The sequence below is a fragment of the Salvelinus fontinalis genome, chromosome 6 (assembly GCF_029448725.1).
Source record: "Salvelinus fontinalis isolate EN_2023a chromosome 6, ASM2944872v1, whole genome shotgun sequence".
NCBI lineage: Eukaryota > Metazoa > Chordata > Actinopteri > Salmoniformes > Salmonidae > Salvelinus > Salvelinus fontinalis.
Genome location: NC_074670.1, coordinates 5,672,257 through 5,695,198, shown reverse-complemented (window position 1 = coordinate 5,695,198; position 22,942 = coordinate 5,672,257). Strand labels below are relative to the sequence as shown.

Below are 22,942 nucleotides of genomic sequence, written 5' to 3'. Positions count from 1 at the left end.
AAAAGATGGAGACTCACGATCAGACTAAAACACAGATAATGCATTATAGAAAACCAGTGACTAAGAGAAGTGTTTTTCAGTTTTGTTTTGGTGAAGACATTCTGGGGTTTCCTTGCATTTATAAATATTTGGGTATTTTTTTATTGATGAACATGTGACCTTTCTATAGGGAACATCTGTCCTGGCCGACTCAGGAAGTAGAGACGTGACCTTTCTATAGGGAACATCTGTCCTGGCCGACTCAGGAAGTAGAGACATGTGACCTTTCTAAAGGGAACATCTGTCCTGGACGACTCAGGAAGTAGAGACGTGACCTTTCTATAGGGAACATCTGTCCTGGCCGACTCAGGAAGTAGAGACGTGACCTTTCTATAGGGAACATCTGTCCTGGACGACTCAGGAAGTAGAGACGTGACCTTTCTATAGGGAACATCTGTCCTGGCCGACTCAGGAAGTAGAGACGTGACCTTTCTATAGGGAACATCTGTCCTGGCCGACTCAGGAAGTAGAGACATGTGACCTTTCTATAGGGAACATCTGTCCTGGACGACTCAGGAAGTAGAGACGTGACCTTTCTATAGGGAACATCTGTCCTGGCCGACTCAGGAAGTAGAGACGTGACCTTTCTATAGGGAACATCTGTCCTGGCCGACTCAGGAAGTAGAGACGTGACCTTTCTATAGGGAACATCTGTCCTGGCCGACTCAGGAAGTAGAGACGTGACCTTTCTATAGGGAACATCTGCCCTGGACGACTCAGGAAGTAGAGACATGTGACCTTTCTATAGGGAACATCTGTCCTGGCCGACTCAGGAAGTAGAGACATGTGACCTTTCTATAGGGAACATCTGTCCTGGACGACTCAGGAAGTAGAGACGTGACCTTTCTATAGGGAACATCTGTCCTGGCCGACTCAGGAAGTAGAGACATGTGACCTTTCTATAGGGAACATCTGTCCTGGACGACTCAGGAAGTAGAGACGTGACCTTTCTATAGGGAACATCTGTCCTGGCCGACTCAGGAAGTAGAGACGTGACCTTTCTATAGGGAACATCTGTCCTGGCCGACTCAGGAAGTAGAGACGTGACCTTTCTATAGGGAACATCTGTCCTGGCCGACTCAGGAAGTAGAGACATGTGACCTTTCTATAGGGAACATCTGTCCTGGCCGACTCAGGAAGTAGAGACGTGACCTTTCTATAGGGAACATCTGTCCTGGCCGACTCAGGAAGTAGAGACGTGACCTTTCTATAGGGAACATCTGTCCTGGCCGACTCAGGAAGTAGAGACATGTGACCTTTCTATAGGGAACATCTGTCCTGGCCGACTCAGGAAGTAGAGACGTGACCTTTCTATAGGGAACATCTGCCCTGGACGACTCAGGAAGTAGAGACATGTGACCTTTCTATAGGGAACATCTGTCCTGGACGACTCAGGAAGTAGAGACGTGACCTTTCTATAGGGAACATCTGTCCTGGCCGACTCAGGAAGTAGAGACATGTGACCTTTCTATAGGGAACATCTGTCCTGGACGACTCAGGAAGTAGAGACGTGACCTTTCTATAGGGAACATCTGTCCTGGACGACTCAGGAAGTAGAGACGTGACCTTTCTATAGGGAACATCTGTCCTGGCCGACTCAGGAAGTAGAGACGTGACCTTTCTATAGGGAACATCTGTCCTGGCCGACTCAGGAAGTAGAGACGTGACCTTTCTATAGGGAACATCTGTCCTGGCCGACTCAGGAAGTAGAGACATGTGACCTTTCTATAGGGAACATCTGTCCTGGACGACTCAGGAAGTAGAGACGTGACCTTTCTATAGGGAACATCTGTCCTGGCCGACTCAGGAAGTAGAGACATGTGACCTTTCTATAGGGAACATCTGTCCTGGACGACTCAGGAAGTAGAGACGTGACCTTTCTATAGGGAACATCTGTCCTGGACGACTCAGGAAGTAGAGACGTGACCTTTCTATAGGGAACATCTGTCCTGGCCGACTCAGGAAGTAGAGACGTGACCTTTCTATAGGGAACATCTGTCCTGGCCGACTCAGGAAGTAGAGACGTGACCTTTCTATAGGGAACATCTGTCCTGGACGACTCAGGAAGTAGAGACGTGACCTTTCTATAGGGAACATCTGCCCTGGCCGACTCAGGAAGTAGAGACGTGACCTTTCTATAGGGAACATCTGTCCTGGACGACTCAGGAAGTAGAGACACGTGACCTTTCTATAGGGAACATCTGTCCTGGCCGACTCAGGAAGTAGAGACATGTGACCTTTCTATAGGGAACATCTGTCCTGGACGACTCAGGAAGTAGAGACGTGACCTTTCTATAGGGAACATCTGTCCTGGCCGACTCAGGAAGTAGAGACGTGACCTTTCTATAGGGAACATCTGTCCTGGCCGACTCAGGAAGTAGAGACGTGACCTTTCTATAGGGAACATCTGTCCTGGCCGACTCAGGAAGTAGAGACATGTGACCTTTCTATAGGGAACATCTGTCCTGGCCGACTCAGGAAGTAGAGACACGTGACCTTTCTATAGGGAACATCTGTCCTGGCCGACTCAGGAAGTAGAGACGTGACCTTTCTATAGGGAACATCTGTCCTGGCCGACTCAGGAAGTAGAGACGTGACCTTTCTATAGGGAACATCTGTCCTGGACGACTCAGGAAGTAGAGACGTGACCTTTCTATAGGGAACATCTGCCCTGGCCAACTCAGGAAGTAGAGACGTGACCTTTCTATAGGGAACATCTGTCCTGGCCGACTCAGGAAGTAGAGACATGTGACCTTTCTATAGGGAACATCTGTCCTGGCCGACTCAGGAAGTAGAGACGTGACCTTTCTATAGGGAACATCTGTCCTGGACGACTCAGGAAGTAGAGACATGTGACCTTTCTATAGGGAACATCTGTCCTGGCCGACTCAGGAAGTAGAGACGTGACCTTTCTATAGGGAACATCTGTCCTGGCCGACTCAGGAAGTAGAGACATGTGACCTTTCTATAGGGAACATCTGTCCTGGCCGACTCAGGAAGTAGAGACGTGACCTTTCTATAGGGAACATCTGCCCTGGCCGACTCAGGAAGTAGAGACATGTGACCTTTCTATAGGGAACTTTTGCCCTGGCCGACTCAGGAAGTGGAGACACGTGACCTTTCTATAGGGAACATCTGTCCTGGCCGACTCAGGAAGTAGAGACATGTGACCTTTCTATAGGGAACTTTTGTCCTGGCCGACTCAGGAAGTGGAGACATGTGACCTTTCTATAGGGAACATCTGCCCTGGACGACTCAGGAAGTAGAGACATGTGACCTTTCTATAGGGAACATCTGTCCTGGCCGACTCAGGAAGTAGAGACACGTGACCTTTCTATAGGGAACATCTGTCCTGGCCGACTCAGGAAGTAGAGACGTGACCTTTCTATAGGGAACATCTGTCCTGGCCGACTCAGGAAGTAGAGACATGTGACCTTTCTATAGGGAACATCTGTCCTGGCCGACTCAGGAAGTAGAGCTCTTGGGGGAGTTACAGGAAGAGCAAAAACCACTCGAAGATGTCGGTTATGCCACGTACTCCAAACTGTATCAGATATGCGTCTGTCCTGTACTGGACTATTCAGCAGGACTGTGAGGCGCTAAGAGGTATTTATTTTAAACGAACACGTCCACAACAGAGCAGGACGCTACTTTTTAGGTGTCCACAAGTTTGCACCTCTACTTGTAATACCTGGGGACATGGGTCTTGGGAACCCTGTGAGGTGAGATGGAAGGTGTGTACGGAGAGACTTTGGAATAGACTGTTTGATAGGGCAACTGCCAGAATAGCTAGTACAGTTTTTTAATGGGATCTATCTATAGGGGGGGGGGGGGTCTGGGCAACTGAAATGTCCGACCTTTTTAAACAGTCTGACTGTGAACATCTGTACGAAAAACCAAATGAAAGAAGACATAGATATGATTTAAAAAACAAAAACAACTGTTGATGAAATATGAAAAGAAAATGTTTGGAGGAGATTAATCATCAACCCAAATAGAGAACCTTTTGTTTGATTAAGGTGTGAATTGGTGTGTGAGAGACATGTATTACGTATAACCGACCTAAAAACAAGAGATCGCTATGTGAAACAGGTCAGATCAGGGATATTGCCTCTGCGTATTGAAACAGGTAAGATCAGGGATATTGCCTCTGCGTATTGAAACAGGTCAGATCAGGGATATTGCCTCTGCGTATTGAAACAGGTCAGATCAGGGATATTGCCTCAGCGTATTGAAACAGGTCAGATCAGGGATATTGCCTCTGCGTATTGAAACAGGTCAGATCAGGGATATTGCCTCTGCGTATTGAAACAGGTCAGATCAGGGATATTGCCTCAGCGTATTGAAACAGGTCAGATCAGGGATATTGCCTCTGCGTATTGAAACAGGCCAGATCAGGGATATTGCCTCTGCGTATTGAAACAGGTCAGATCAGGGATATTGCCTCAGCGTATTGAAACAGGTCAGATCAGGGATATTGCCTCTGCGTATTGAAACAGGTCAGATCAGGGATATTGCCTCTGTGTATTGAAACAGGTCAGATCAGGGATATTGCCTCAGCGTATTGAAACAGGTCAGATCAGGGATATTGCCTCAGCGTATTGAAACAGGTCAGATCAGGGATATTGCCTCTGCGTATTGAAACAGGTCAGATCGGGGATATTGCCTCAGCGTATTGAAACAGGCCAGATCAGGGATATTGCCTCTGCGTATTGAAACAGGTCAGATCAGGGATATTGCCTCTGCGTATTGAAACAGGTCAGATCAGGGATATTGCCTCTGCGTATTGAAACAGGTCAGATCAGGGATATTGCCTCTGCGTATTGAAACAGGTCAGATCAGGGATATTGCCTCTGCGTATTGAAACAGGTCGGTAATTGTGGTGAAATGGAAAAGCCTATGTAATTATTGTGACTTCAAAGAAATAGAGAATGAAACTCATTTTATCCTCTATTGCCCTTTCTACCACGATATACACCTGCTCTTATTCTAGACAGACCACCAGATATACCCTGGCATTATGTGGCTGAGTGATGAGGAGACAGACCACCAGATATACCCTGGCATTATGTGGCTGAGTGATGAGGAGACAGACCACCAGATATACCCTGGCATTATGTGGCTGAGGGATGAGGAGACAGACCACCAGATATACCCTGGCATTATGTGGCTGAGTGATGAGGAGACAGACCACCAGATATACCCTGGCATTATGTGGCTGAGTGATGAGGAGACAGACCACCAGATATACCCTGGCATTATGTGGCTGAGTGATGAGGAGACAGACCACCAGATATACCCTGGCATTATGTGGCTGAGTGATGAGGAGACAGACCACCAGATATACCCTGGCATTATGTGGCTGAGTGATGAGGAGACAGACCACCATATATACCCTGGCATTATGTGGCTGAGGGATGAGGAGACAGACCACCAGATATACCCTGGCATTATGTGGCTGAGTGATGAGGAGACAGACCACCAGCTATACCCTGGCATTATGTGGCTGAGTGATGAGGAGACAGACCACCAGATATACCCTGGCATTATGTGGCTGAGTGATGAGGAGACAGACCACCAGATATACCCTGGCATTATGTGGCTGAGTGATGAGGAGACAGACCACCAGATATACCCTGGCATTATGTGGCTGAGCGACGAGGAGACAGACCACCAGATATACCCTGGCATTATGTGGCTGAGTGATGAGGAGACAGACCACCAGATATACCCTGGCATTATGTGGCTGAGTGATGAGGAGACAGACCACCAGATATACCCTGACAATTATGTGGCTGAGTGATGAGGAGACAGACCACCAGATATACCCTGGCATTATGTGGCTGAGCGATGAGGAGACAGACCACCAGATATACCCTGGCATTATGTGGCTGAGTGATGAGGAGACAGACCACCAGATATACCCTGACATTATGTGGCTGAGTGATGAGGAGACAGACCACCAGATATACCCTGGCATTATGTGGCTGAGGGATGAGGAGACAGACCACCAGATATACCCTGGCATTATGTGGCTGAGGGATGAGGAGACAGACCACCAGATATACCCTGGCATTATGTGGCTGAGTGATGAGGAGACAGACCACCATATATACCCTGGCATTATGTGGCTGAGTGATGAGGAGACAGACCACCAGATATACCCTGGCATTATGTGGCTGAGGGATGAGGAGACAGACCACCAGATATACCCTGGCATTATGTGGCTGAGTGATGAGGAGACAGACCACCATATATACCCTGGCATTATGTGGCTGAGTGATGAGGAGACAGACCACCAGATATACCCTGGCATTATGTGGCTGAGTGATGAGGAGACAGACCACCAGATATACCCTGGCATTATGTGGCTGAGTGATCACAAGATATTTAAATGTTTTTTTTGTCCATTGTGTATTTCTGTTTGCAGAATATTTACATAAAGCCTGGAATAAAATACAAAAAGGCTTCCTATATTTACATAGTAATAATATTTATCCTCCATGTGGTTAATGGTGTGTGTATATAGATTGTGTAAAGCTTGTCTACCATATTAATCTTCTCTGTGGTTTATGGTGTGTGTATATAGATTGTGTAAAGGTTGTCTACCATATTAATCTTCTCTGTGGTTTATGGTGTGTGTATATAGATTATGCAAAGGTTGTCTACCATATTAATCTTCTCTTTGTGTCAGACTGGGTTCAAGTGACTTCTGTTTATTTTTGTTCTGTATTTATTTGTCTGTTTATGGTATATGTATGTATGGTATGTATGTAATTATTAATTAATTGTAATTATTGTTTGGACCTTATTGACTATAATGTATTGATGTATTGTGTTGTTTTCACTCTTTATGTGATGCTCAATGCAGAGAACCCCAGAAGAATAATTATCATTTAATTACCACTGTGAATTATTGTAATGTTTGTCAATGTGCCAATTAATCCCATAAGGGAGGGGTTGTCAATTAATCCCATAAGGGAGGGGTTGTCAATTAATCCCATAAGGGAGAGGTTACCAATTAATCCCATAAGGGAGGGGTTACCAATTAATCCCATAAGGGAGGGGTTACCAATTAATCCCATAAGGGAGGGGTTACCAATTAATCCCATAAGGGAGAGGTTGTCAATTAATCCCATAAGGGAGGGGTTGCCAATTAATCCCATAAGGGAGGGGTTACCAATTAATCCCATAAGGGAGGGGTTACCAATTAATCCCATAAGGGATGGGTTACCAATTAATCCCATAAGGGATGGGTTACCAATTAATCCCATAAGGGATGGGTTACCAATTAATCCCATAAGGGATGGGTTACCAATTAATCCCATAAGGGAGGGGTTACCAATTAATCCCATAAGGGAGGGGTTACCAATTAATCCCATAAGGGAGGGGTTACCAATTAATCCCATAAGGGAGGGGTTACCAATTAATCCCATAAGGGAGTAAAGTGTAGTATAGTGTGGTAAAGTGTAGTATAGTGTAGCATAGTGTGGTGTAGTGTAGTATAGTGTAGTGTAGTACGGTGTAGTGTGGTATAGTGTAGTAAAGTGTAGTATAGTGTGGTATAGGGTAGTATAGTGTAGTGTGGTAAAGTGTAGTATGGTGTGGTGTATTATAGTGTGGTAAAGTGTAGTATAGTGTGGCCTGGTGTATTATAGTGTAGTATGGTGGTGTGGTATAGCATAGTATAGTGTCGTGTGGTATAGTTGTGTAGTATGGAGTAGCATAGTATAGTGTAGTATAGTGGTATAGTAGAGTGCAGTATATTATGGTGGTGTAGTATAGTGTGGCATAGTATAGTGTAGTATAGTGGTGTAGCATAACATAGTATAGTGTAGTGTAGTATGATGGTGTAGTATAGTGTGGTATACTATAGCGGCGAAGTATGGTGTAGTATTGTGCAGTATAGTGGTGTGGTATAGTGTTGCATGGTGTAGTATAGTGCGTTATAGTATAGTGTGGTATAGTGAGGTATAGTATTACCATGTGTTCCATTCAGATGCTGATCTCTCCATCGCTGTAGAAGGTGTAGTATAGTGTAGTATAGTGTGGTATAGTGTAGTATGGTGTAGTACACTGTAGTATACTGTAGTATAGTGTAGTATAGTGTAGTATGGCGCAGCACACTGTAGTATAGTGTAATATAGTGTAATATGGTGTCGTACGCTGTAGTATAGTGTAGTATGGTGTAGTACACTGTAGTATAGTGTAGTATAGGGTAGTATGGTGTAGTACACTGTAGTATAGTGTAGTATAGTGTAGTATGGTGTAGTATACTGTGGTATAGTGTAGTATAGTGTAGTATGATGTAGTATAGTGTAGTATGGTGGTGCCGTGTGCTCCATACAGATGCTGATCTCTCCATCGATGTAGAAGGTGTAGTATAGTGTAGTATAGTGTAGTATAATGTAGTATAGTGTAGTATGGTAGTACCATGTGCTCCATACAGATGCTGATCTCTCCATCGATGTAGAAGGTGTAGTATAGTGTAGTATAGTGTAGTATAGTGTAGTATAATGTAGTATAGTGTAGTATAATGTAGTATAGTGTAGTATGGTAGTACCATGTGCTCCATACAGATGCTGATCTCTCCATTTCTGTAGAAGGTGTAGTATAGTGTAGTATAATGTAGTATAGTGTAGTATAGTGTAGTATAATGTAGTATAGTGTAGTATGGTAGTACCATGTGCTCCATACAGATGCTGATCTCTCCATCGCTGTAGAAGGTGTAGTATAGTGTAGTATAGTGTAGTATAATGTAGTATAGTGTAGTATGGTAGTACCATGTGCTCCATACAGATGCTGATCTCTCCATCGCTGTAGAAGGCCCCATAGAAGCCCACAATGTAGGGGGAGTTACACTCATGCAGAACCTGCAGCTCTCTGATGATCTGGTTCCTGATGGCCGGCTTGATCTCCAGGTGGATCAACTGGAGTACAGAGGAGGCAAGGAGTAAACTAGTTACAACAGTGACAACAGTGACAACTAGTGACAACTAGTGACAACAGTGACAACTGTGACAACTGTGACAACTGTGACAACTAGTGACAACTAGTGACAACAGTGACAACTAGTGACAACTAGTGACAATAGTGACAACTAGTGACAACAGTGACAACTAGTGACAACTAGTGACAATAGTGACAACAGTGACAACTGTGACAACTAGTGACAACAGTGACAACTGTGACAACTGTGACAACTAGTGACAACTAGTGACAACAGTGACAACTAGTGACAACAGTGACAACTGTGACAACTAGTGACAACCGTGACAACTAGTGACAACTAGTGACAACTAGTGACAACTAGTGACAACCGTGACAACTAGTGACAACTAGTGACAACAGGGACAACTAGTGACAACTAGTGACAATAGTGACAACAGTGACAACTAGTGACAACAGTGACAACTAGTGACAACTGTGACAACTAGTGACAACTAGTGACAACTAGTGACAACTAGTGACAACAGTGACAACTAGTGACAACTAGTGACAACTAGTGACAACAGTGACAACAGTGACAACTAGTGACAACTAGTGACAACTGTGACAACAGTGACAACTAGTGACAACAGTGACAACTAGTGACAACTAGTGACAACTAGTGACAACATTGACAACAGTGACAACAGTGACAACTAGTGACAACTGTGACAACTAGTGACAACTGTGACAACTAGTGACAACTGTGACAACAGTGACAACTAGTGACAACTAGTGACAACAGTGACAACTAGTGACAACTAGTGACAACAGTGACAACAGTGACAACTAGTGACAACTAGTGACAACATTGACAACAGTGACAACAGTGACAACTAGTGACAACAGTGACAACTAGTGACAACTGTGAGAACTGTGACAACTAGTGACAACTAGTGACAACAGTGACAACTAGTGACAACTAGTGACAACAGTTGACAACTAGTGACAACTAGTGACAACAGTGACAACAAGTGACAACTAGTGACAACTAGTGACAACAGTGACAACTAGTGACAACAGTGACAACTGTGACAACTAGTGACAACTAGTGACAACAGTGACAACTAGTGACAACAGTGACAACTAGTGACAACAGTGACAACTGTGACAACTAGTGACAACAGTGACAACAGTGACAACTAGTGACAACTAGTGACAACTGTGACAACTAGTGACAACTAGTGACAACTAGTGACAACAGTGACAACAGTGACAACAGTGACAACTAGTGACAACAGTGACAACCCGTGACAACTGTGACAAGTAGTGACAACTAGTGACAACAGTGACAACTGTGACAACTGTGACAACTGTGACAACTGTGTCAACTAGTGACAACAGTGACAACTAGTGACAACTAGTGACAACTAGTGACAACTAGTGACAACTGTGACAACCCGTGACAATAGTGACAACAGTGACAACAGTGACAACTGTGACAACTAGTGACAACAGTGACAACTAGTGACAACTAGTGACAACAGTGACAACTAGTGACAACAGTGACAACTGTGACAACTAGTGACAACCGTGACAACTAGTGACAACAGTGACAACTAGTGACAACTAGTGACAACTAGTGACATCCGTGACAACTAGTGACAACTAGTGACAACAGTGACAACTAGTGACAATAGTGACAACAGTGACAACTAGTGACAACTGTGACAACTGTGACAACTGTAACAACTAGTGACAACTAGTGACAACTAGTGACAACTGTGACAACTGTGACAACTAGTGACAACTAGTGACAACTAGTGACAACAGTGACAACTAGTGACAACTAGTGACAACTGTGACAACTAGTGACAACTAGTGACAACTGTGACAACTGTGACAACAGTGACAACTGTGACAACTGTGACAACTAGTGACAACTAGTGACAACTGTGACAACTAGTGACAACTAGTGACAACTAGTGACAACAGTGACAACTAGTGACAACTAGTGACAACTGTGACAACTAGTGACAACTAGTGACAACTAGTGACAACTGTGACAACAGTGACAACTGTGACAACTGTGACAACTGTGACAACTAGTGACAACTGTGACAACTAGTGACAACAGTGACAACTAGTGACAACTAGTGACAACAGTGACAACTAGTGACAACAGTGACAACTAGTGACAACTGTGACAACTCTGACAACTAGTGACAACTGTGACAACTGTGACAACTAGTGACAACTAGTGACAACAGTGACAACTAGTGACAACTAGTGACAACAGTGACAACAGTGACAACTGTGAAAACTAGTGACAACTAGTGACAACTGTGACAACTAGTGACAACTAGTGACAACTAGTGACAACTAGTGACAACAGTGACAACTAGTGACAACTGTGACAACTAGTGACAACTGTGACAACTGTGACAACTAGTGACAACTAGTGACAACAGTGACAACTAGTGACAACTAGTGACAACAGTGACAACTGTGACAACAGTGACAACTGTGACAACAGTGACAACTGTGACAACTAGTGACAACTAGTGACAACAGTGACAACAGTGACAACTAGTGACAACTAGTGACAACAGTGACAACTGTGACAACAGTGACAACTAGTGACAACTGTGACAACTAGTGACAACTAGTGACAACTGTGACAACTAGTGACAACTAGTGACACCAGTGACAACTAGTGACAACAGTGACAACAGTGACAACTGTGACAACTGTGACAACTAGTGACAACAGTGACAACTAGTGACAACAGTGACAATAGTGACAACAGTGACAACTAGTGACAACTGTGACAACTAGTGACAACAGTGACAACTAGTGACAACTGTGACAACTGTGACAACTAGTGACAACCGTGACAACTAGTGACAACAAGTGACAACTAGTGACAACTAGTGACAACTAGTGACAACCGTGACAACTAGTGACAACTAGTGACAACAGTGACAACTAGTGACAAAAGTGACAACAGTGACAACTAGTGACAACAGTGACAACTAGTGACAACTGTGACAACTAGTGACAACTAGTGACAACTAGTGACAACAGTGACAACTAGTGACAACAGTGACAACTAGTGACAACTAGTGACAACTAGTGACAACAGTGACAACAGTGACAACTAGTGACAACTAGTGACAACTGTGACAACAGTGACAACTAGTGACAACAGTGACAACTAGTGACAACTAGTGACAACATTGACAACAGTGACAACAGTGACAACTAGTGACAACTGTGACAACTAGTGACAACTGTGACAACTAGTGACAACTGTGACAACAGTGACAACTAGTGACAACTAGTGACAACAGTGACAACTAGTGACAACTAGTGACAACAGTGACAACAGTGACAACTAGTGACAACTAGTGACAACATTGACAACAGTGACAACAGTGACAACTAGTGACAACAGTGACAACTAGTGACAACTGTGAGAACTGTGACAACTAGTGACAACAGTGACAACTAGTGACAACTAGTGACAACAGTGACAACTAGTGACAACTAGTGACAACAGTGACAACAGTGACAACTAGTGACAACTAGTGACAACAGTGACAACTAGTGACAACAGTGACAACTAGTGACAACTGTGACAACTGTGACAACTAGTGACAACCGTGACAACTAGTGACAACTAGTGACAACTAGTGACAACTAGTGACAACTAGTGACAACCGTGACAACTAGTGACAACTAGTGACAACAGTGACAACTAGTGACAATAGTGACAACAGTGACAACTAGTGACAACAGTGACAACTAGTGACAACTGTGACAACTAGTGACAACTAGTGACAACTAGTGACAACTAGTGACAACAGTGACAACTAGTGACAACTAGTGACAACTAGTGACAACAGTGACAACAGTGACAACTAGTGACAACTAGTGACAACTGTGACAACAGTGACAACTAGTGACAACAGTGACAACTAGTGACAACTAGTGACAACTAGTGACAACATTGACAACAGTGACAACAGTGACAACTAGTGACAACTGTGACAACTAGTGACAACTGTGACAACTAGTGACAACTGTGACAACAGTGACAACTAGTGACAACTAGTGACAACAGTGACAACTAGTGACAAGTAGTGACAACAGTGACAACAGTGACAACTAGTGACAACTAGTGACAACAGTGACAACAGTGACAACTAGTGACAACAGTGACAACTAGTGACAACTGTGAGAACTGTGACAACTAGTGACAACTAGTGACAACAGTGACAACTAGTGACAACTAGTGACAACAGTGACAACTAGTGACAACTAGTGACAACAGTGACAACAGTGACAACTAGTGACAACTAGTGACAACAGTGACAACTAGTGACAACAGTGACAACTGTGACAACTAGTGACAACTAGTGACACCAGTGACAACTAGTGACAACAGTGACAACAGTGACAACTGTGACAACTGTGACAACTAGTGACAACAGTGACAACTAGTGACAACAGTGACAATAGTGACAACAGTGACAACTAGTGACAACTGTGACAACTAGTGACAACTAGTGACACCTGTGACAACTAGTGACAACCGTGACAACTAGTGACAACTAGTGACAACTAGTGACAACAGTGACAATAGTGACAACAGTGACAACTAGTGACAACTGTGACAACTAGTGACAACTAGTGACAACTAGTGACAACTGTGACAACTAGTGACAACTAGTGACAACTAGTGACAACTGTGACAACTGTGACAACTAGTGACAACTAGTGACAACAGTGACAACTAGTGACAACTAGTGACAACAGTGACAACTAGTGACAACAGTGACAACTAGTGACAACTAGTGACAACTAGTGACAACAGTGACAACTGTGACAACTAGTGACAACTAGTGACAACAGTGACAACTAGTGACAACTAGTGACAACAGTGACAACTAGTGACAACAGTGACAACTAGTGACAACTAGTGACAACTAGTGACAACAGTGACAACAGTGACAACTAGTGACAACTAGTGACAACTGTGACAACAGTGACAACTAGTGACAACAGTGACAACTAGTGACAACTAGTGACAACAGTGACAACAGTGACAACTAGTGACAACTAGTGACAACAGTGACAACTAGTGACAACAGTGACAACTGTGACAACTAGTGACAACTAGTGACACCAGTGACAACTAGTGACAACAGTGACAACAGTGACAACTGTGACAACTGTGACAACTAGTGACAACAGTGACAACTAGTGACAACAGTGACAATAGTGACAACAGTGACAACTAGTGACAACTGTGACAACTAGTGACAACAGTGACAACTAGTGACAACTGTGACAACTAGTGACAACCGTGACAACTAGTGACAACTAGTGACAACTAGTGACAACTAGTGACAACCGTGACAACTAGTGACAACTAGTGACAACAGTGACAACTAGTGACAACAGTGACAACTAGTGACAACTGTGACAACTAGTGACAACTAGTGACAACTAGTGACAACTGTGACAACTGTGACAACTAGTGACAACTAGTGACAACAGTGACAACTAGTGACAACTAGTGACAACAGTGACAACTAGTGACAACAGTGACAACTAGTGACAACTAGTGACAACTAGTGACAACAGTGACAACAGTGACAACTAGTGACAACTAGTGACAACTGTGACAACAGTGACAGCTAGTGACAACAGTGACAACTAGTGACAACTAGTGACAACTAGTGACAACATTGACAACAGTGACAACAGTGACAACTAGTGACAACTGTGACAACTAGTGACAACTGTGACAACTAGTGACAACTGTGACAACTAGTGACAACTAGTGACAACAGTGACAACTAGTGACAACAGTGACAACTAGTGACAACAGTGACAACTGTGACAACTAGTGACAACTGTGACAACTAGTGACAACTAGTGACAACTATTGACAACTAGTGACAACAGTGACAACAGTGACAACAGTGACAACTAGTGACAACAGTGACAACAGTGACAACTAGTGACAACTGTGACAACCCGTGACAACCCGTGACAACTAGTGACAACTAGTGACAACAGTGACAACTGTGACAACTGTGACAACTGTGACAACTAGTGACAACTAGTGACAACAGTGACAACTAGTGACAACTAGTGACAACTAGTGACAACTGTGACAACCCGTGACAATAGTGACAACAGTGACAACTGTGACAACTAGTGACAACAGTGACAACTAGTGACAACTAGTGACAACAGTGACAACTAGTGACAACAGTGACAACTGTGACAACTAGTGACAACCGTGACAACTAGTGACAACAGTGACAACTAGTGACAACTAGTGACAACTAGTGACAACCGTGACAACTAGTGACAACTAGTGACAACAGTGACAACTAGTGACAATAGTGACAACAGTGACAACTAGTGACAACTGTGACAACTGTGACAACTGTAACAACTAGTGACAACTAGTGACAACTAGTGACAACTGTGACAACTGTGACAACTAGTGACAACTAGTGACAACTAGTGACAACAGTGACAACTAGTGACAACAGTGACAACTAGTGACAACTAGTGACAACTAGTGACAACAGTGACAACAGTGACAACTAGTGACAACTAGTGACAACTGTGACAACAGTGACAACTAGTGACAACAGTGACAACTAGTGACAACTAGTGACAACTAGTGACAACATTGACAACAGTGACAACAGTGACAACTAGTGACAACTGTGACAACTAGTGACAACTATGACAACTAGTGACTACTGTGACAACAGTGACAACTAGTGACAACTAGTGACAACAGTGACAACTAGTGACAACTAGTGACAACAGTGACAACAGTGACAACTAGTGACAACTAGTGACAACATTGACAACAGTGACAACAGTGACAACTAGTGACAACAGTGACAACTAGTGAGAACTGTGAGAACTGTGACAACTAGTGACAACTAGTGACAACAGTGACAACTAGTGACAACTAGTGACAACAGTGACAACTAGTGACAACTAGTGACAACAGTGACAACAGTGACAACTAGTGACAACTAGTGACAACAGTGACAACTAGTGACAACAGTGACAACTGTGACAACTAGTGACAACTAGTGACAACAGTGACAACTAGTGACAACAGTGACAACTAGTGACAACAGTGACAACTGTGACAACTAGTGACAACTGTGACAACTAGTGACAACTAGTGACAACTATTGACAACTAGTGACAACAGTGACAACAGTGACAACAGTGACAACTAGTGACAACAGTGACAACAGTGACAACTAGTGACAACTGTGACAACCCGTGACAACCCGTGACAACTAGTGACAACTAGTGACAACAGTGACAACTGTGACAACTGTGACAACTGTGACAACTAGTGACAACTAGTGACAACAGTGACAACTAGTGACAACTAGTGACAACTAGTGACAACTGTGACAACCCGTGACAATAGTGACAATAGTGACAACTGTGACAACTAGTGACAACAGTGACAACTAGTGACAACTAGTGACAACAGTGACAACTAGTGACAACAGTGACAACTGTGACAACTAGTGACAACCGTGACAACTAGTGACAACAGTGACAACTAGTGACAACTAGTGACAACTAGTGACAACCGTGACAACTAGTGACAACAGTGACAACTAGTGACAATAGTGACAACAGTGACAACTAGTGACAACTGTGACAACTGTGACAACTGTAACAACTAGTGACAACTAGTGACAACTAGTGACAACAGTGACAACTGTGACAACTGTGACAACTAGTGACAACTAGTGACAACAGTGACAACTAGTGACAACTAGTGACAACTGTGACAACTAGTGACAACTAGTGACAACTGTGACAACTGTGACAACAGTGACAACTGTGACAACTAGTGACAACTAGTGACAACTGTGACAACTAGTGACAACTAGTGACAACTAGTGACAACTAGTGACAACAGTGACAACTAGTGACAACTAGTGACAACTGTGAAAACTAGTGACAACTAGTGACAACTAGTGACAACTGTGACAACAGTGACAACTGTGACAACTGTGACAACTGTGACAACTAGTGACAACTAGTGACAACTGTGACAACTAGTGACAACAGTGACAACTAGTGACAACTAGTGACAACAGTGACAACTAGTGACAACAGTGACAACTAGTGACAACTGTGACAACTCTGACAACTAGTGACAACTGTGACAACTAGTGACAACTAGTGAAAACAGTGACAACTAGTGACAACTAGTGACAACAGTGACAACAGTGACAACTGTGAAAACTAGTGACAACTAGTGACAACTGTGACAACTAGTGACAACTAGTGACAACTAGTGACAATAGTGACAACAGTGACAACTAGTGACAACTGTGACAACTAGTGACAACTGTGACAACTGTGACAACTAGTGACAACTAGTGACAACAGTGACAACTAGTGACAACTAGTGACAACAGTGACAACAGTGACAACTGTGACAACAGTGACAACAGTGACAACTGTGACAACTAGTGACAACTAGTGACAACAGTGACAACAGTGACAACTAGTGACAACTAGTGACAACAGTGACAACTGTGACAACAGTGACAACTAGTGACAACTGTGACAACTAGTGACAACTAGTGACAACTAGTGACAACTGTGACAACTAGTGACAACTAGTGACACCAGTGACAACTAGTGACAACAGTGACAACTGTGACAACTGTGACAACTAGTGACAACAGTGACAACTAGTGACAACAGTGACAATAGTGACAACAGTGACAACTGTGACAACTAGTGACAACAGTGACAACTAGTGACAACTGTGACAACTAGTGACAACTAGTGACAACTGTGACAACTGTGACAACTAGTGACAACAGTGACAACTAGTGACAACTAGTGACAACTAGTGACAACTGTGAACACTAGTGACAACTGTGACAATAGTGACAATAGTGACAACTAGTGACAACTAGTGACAACTAGTGACAACAGTGACAACTGTGACAACTAGTGACAACTAGTGACAACAGTGACAACAGTGACAACTGTGACAACTAGTGACAACCGTGACAACTAGTGACAACAGTGACAACTAGTGACAACTAGTGACAACTAGTGACAACCGTGACAACTAGTGACAACTAGTGACAACAGTGACAACTAGTGACAATAGTGACAACAGTGACAACTAGTGACAACTGTGACAACTGTGACAACTGTAACAACTAGTGACAACTAGTGACAACTAGTGACAACAGTGACAACTGTGACAACTGTGACAACTAGTGACAACTAGTGACAACTAGTGACAACAGTGACAACTAGTGACAACAGTGACAACTAGTGACAACTAGTGACAACTAGTGACAACAGTGACAACAGTGACAACTAGTGACAACTAGTGACAACTGTGACAACAGTGACAACTAGTGACAACAGTGACAACTAGTGACAACTAGTGACAACTAGTGACAACATTGACAACAGTGACAACAGTGACAACTAGTGACAACTGTGACAACTAGTGACAACTATGACAACTAGTGACAACTGTGACAACAGTGACAACTAGTGACAACTAGTGACAACAGTGACAACTAGTGACAACTAGTGACAACAGTGACAACAGTGACAACTAGTGACAACTAGTGACAACATTGACAACAGTGACAACAGTGACAACTAGTGACAACAGTGACAACTAGTGAGAACTGTGAGAACTGTGACAACTAGTGACAACTAGTGACAACAGTGACAACTAGTGACAACTAGTGACAACAGTGACAACTAGTGACAACTAGTGACAACAGTGACAACAGTGACAACTAGTGACAACTAGTGACAACAGTGACAACTAGTGACAACAGTGACAACTGTGACAACTAGTGACAACTAGTGACAACAGTGACAACTAGTGACAACAGTGACAACTAGTGACAACAGTGACAACTGTGACAACTAGTGACAACTGTGACAACTAGTGACAACTAGTGACAACTATTGACAACTAGTGACAACAGTGACAACAGTGACAACAGTGACAACTAGTGACAACAGTGACAACAGTGACAACTAGTGACAACTGTGACAACCCGTGACAACCCGTGACAACTAGTGACAACTAGTGACAACAGTGACAACTGTGACAACTGTGACAACTGTGACAACTAGTGACAACTAGTGACAACAGTGACAACTAGTGACAACTAGTGACAACTAGTGACAACTGTGACAACCCGTGACAATAGTGACAACAGTGACAACTGTGACAACTAGTGACAACAGTGACAACTAGTGACAACTAGTGACAACAGTGACAACTAGTGACAACAGTGACAACTGTGACAACTAGTGACAACCGTGACAACTAGTGACAACAGTGACAACTAGTGACAACTAGTGACAACTAGTGACAACCGTGACAACTAGTGACAACTAGTGACAACAGTGACAACTAGTGACAATAGTGACAACAGTGACAACTAGTGACAACTGTGACAACTGTGACAACTGTAACAACTAGTGACAACTAGTGACAACTAGTGACAACAGTGACAACTGTGACAACTGTGACAACTAGTGACAACTAGTGACAACTAGTGACAACAGTGACAACTAGTGACAACTAGTGACAACTGTGACAACTAGTGACAACTAGTGACAACTGTGACAACTGTGACAACAGTGACAACTGTGACAACTAGTGACAACTAGTGACAACTGTGACAACTAGTGACAACTAGTGACAACTAGTGACAACTAGTGACAACAGTGACAACTAGTGACAACTAGTGACAACTGTGAAAACTAGTGACAACTAGTGACAACTAGTGACAACTGTGACAACAGTGACAACTGTGACAACTGTGACAACTGTGACAACTAGTGACAACTAGTGACAACTGTGACAACTAGTGACAACAGTGACAACTAGTGACAACTAGTGACAACAGTGACAACTAGTGACAACAGTGACAACTAGTGACAACTGTGACAACTCTGACAACTAGTGACAACTGTGACAACTGTGACAACTAGTGACAACTAGTGAAAACAGTGACAACTAGTGACAACTAGTGACAACAGTGACAACAGTGACAACTGTGAAAACTAGTGACAACTGTGACAACTAGTGACAACTAGTGACAACTAGTGACAATAGTGACAACAGTGACAACTAGTGACAACTGTGACAACTAGTGACAACTGTGACAACTGTGACAACTAGTGACAACTAGTGACAACAGTGACAACTAGTGACAACTAGTGACAACAGTGACAACAGTGACAACTGTGACAACAGTGACAACAGTGACAACTGTGACAACTAGTGACAACTAGTGACAACAGTGACAACAGTGACAACTAGTGACAACTAGTGACAACAGTGACAACTGTGACAACAGTGACAACTAGTGACAACTGTGACAACTAGTGACAACTAGTGACAACTAGTGACAACTGTGACAACTAGTGACAACTAGTGACACCAGTGACAACTAGTGACAACAGTGACAACTGTGACAACTGTGACAACTAGTGACAACAGTGACAACTAGTGACAACAGTGACAATAGTGACAACAGTGACAACTGTGACAACTAGTGACAACAGTGACAACTAGTGACAACTGTGACAACTAGTGACAACTAGTGACAACTGTGACAACTGTGACAACTAGTGACAACAGTGACAACTAGTGACAACTAGTGACAACTAGTGACAACTGTGAACACTAGTGACAACTGTGACAATAGTGACAATAGTGACAACTAGTGACAACTAGTGACAACTAGTGACAACAGTGACAACTGTGACAACTAGTGACAACTAGTGACAACAGTGACAACAGTGACAACTAGTGACAACTGTGACAACTAGTGACAACTAGTGACAACTGTGACAACTAGTGACAACAGTGACAACAGTGACAACTAGTGACAACTGTGACAACTGTGACAACTAGTGACAACTAGTGACAACTGTGACAACTAGTGACAACTGTGACAACAGTGACAACTAGTGACAACTAGTGACAACAGTGACAACTAGTGACAACAGTGACAACAGTGACAACTAGTGACAACTAGTGACAACAGTGACAACAGTGACAACTGTGACAACTAGTGACAACAGTGACAACAGCGACAACTGCGACAACTAGTGACAACTAGTGACAACAGTGACAACTAGTGACAACAGTGACAACAGTGACAACTGTGACAACTAGTGACAACTAGTGACAACAGTGACAACTAGTGACAACTGTGACAACCCGTGACAACAGTGACAACTGTGACAACTAGTGACAACTAGTGACAACAGTGACAACTAGTGACAACAGTGACAACTAGTGACAACTGTGACAACTAGTGACAACAGTGACAACTAGTGACAACAGTGACAACTAGTGACAACAGTGACAACTAGTGACAACTGTGACAACTGTGACAACAGTGACAACTAGTGACAACAGTGACAACTAGTGACAACAGTGACAACTAGTGACAACTGTGACAACTAGTGACAACAGTGACAACTAGTGACAACAGTGACAACTGGTGACAACTGGTGACAACTGGTGACAACTAGTGACAACTAGTGACAACTAGTGACAACAGTGACAACTAGTGACAACTAGTGACACAACTAGTGACAACAGTGACAACTAGTGACAACAGTGACAACAGTGACAACTAGTGACAATAGTGACAATAGTGACAACTAGTGACAACAGTGACAACTAGTGACAACTGTGACAACTAGTGACAACAGTGACAACTAGTGACAACAGTGACAACTAGTGACAACTGTGACAACTGTGACAACTGTGACAACTAGTGACAACTAGTGACAACTGTGACAACTGTGACAACAGTGACAACTAGTGACAACAGTGACAACTATTGACAACTGTGAGAACTGTGACAACTAGTGACAACTAGTGACAACAGTGACAACTAGTGACAACTAGTGACAACAGTGACAACTAGTGACAACTAGTGACAACAGTGACAACAGTGACAACTAGTGACAACTAGTGACAACAGTGACAACAGTGACAACTAGTGACAACTAGTGACAACAGTGACAACTAGTGACAACTGTGACAACTGTGACAACAGTGACAACTAGTGACAACTAGTGACAACAGTGACAACTAGTGACAACTAGTGACAACTGTGACAACTGTGACAACTAGTGACAACTAGTGACAACTGTGACAACTAGTGACAACAGTGACAACAGTGACAACTAGTGACAACTGTGACAACTGTGACAACTAGTGACAACTAGTGACAACAGTGACAACTAGTGACAACAGTGACAACTAGTGACAACTGTGACAACTAGTGACAACAGTGACAACTAGTGACAACAGTGACAACTAGTGACAACAGTGACAACTAGTGACAACAGTGACAACTAGTGACAACTGTGACAACTGTGACAACAGTGACAACTAGTGACAACAGTGACAACTAGTGACAACAGTGACAACTAGTGACAACTGTGACAACTAGTGACAACAGTGACAACTAGTGACAACAGTGACAACAGTGACAACTGGTGACAACTGGTGACAACTGGTGACAACTAGTGACAACTAGTGACAACTAGTGACAACAGTGACAACTAGTGACAACTAGTGACACAACTAGTGACAACAGTGACAACTAGTGACAACAGTGACAACAGTGACAACTAGTGACAATAGTGACAATAGTGACAACTAGTGACAACAGTGACAACTAGTGACAACTGTGACAACTAGTGACAACAGTGACAACTAGTGACAACAGTGACAACTAGTGACAACTGTGACAACTGTGACAACTGTGACAACTAGTGACAACTAGTGACAACTGTGACAACTGTGACAACAGTGACAACAGTGACAACTATTGACAACTGTGAGAACTGTGACAACTAGTGACAA

General features: G+C 43.3%; 1 protein-coding gene across 4 annotated transcripts in view; it reads right to left on the bottom strand.

Annotated features, from left to right (window-relative positions):
- map2k1 (mitogen-activated protein kinase kinase 1) overlaps positions 1 to 22,942 on the bottom strand; it is a 99,001-nt gene that overhangs the window by 36,301 nt on the left and 39,758 nt on the right. For 2 of the 4 annotated variants that reach the window (XM_055924623.1, XM_055924624.1), the window contains exon 3: positions 8,823 to 8,969. The exons of the other annotated variants lie outside the window; for them this stretch is intronic. In XM_055924623.1, coding sequence (XP_055780598.1) covers positions 8,823 to 8,969 — 147 coding nt within the window. The remainder of the gene's footprint in view (positions 1 to 8,822; positions 8,970 to 22,942) is intronic. 4 annotated transcript variants of the gene reach the window in all.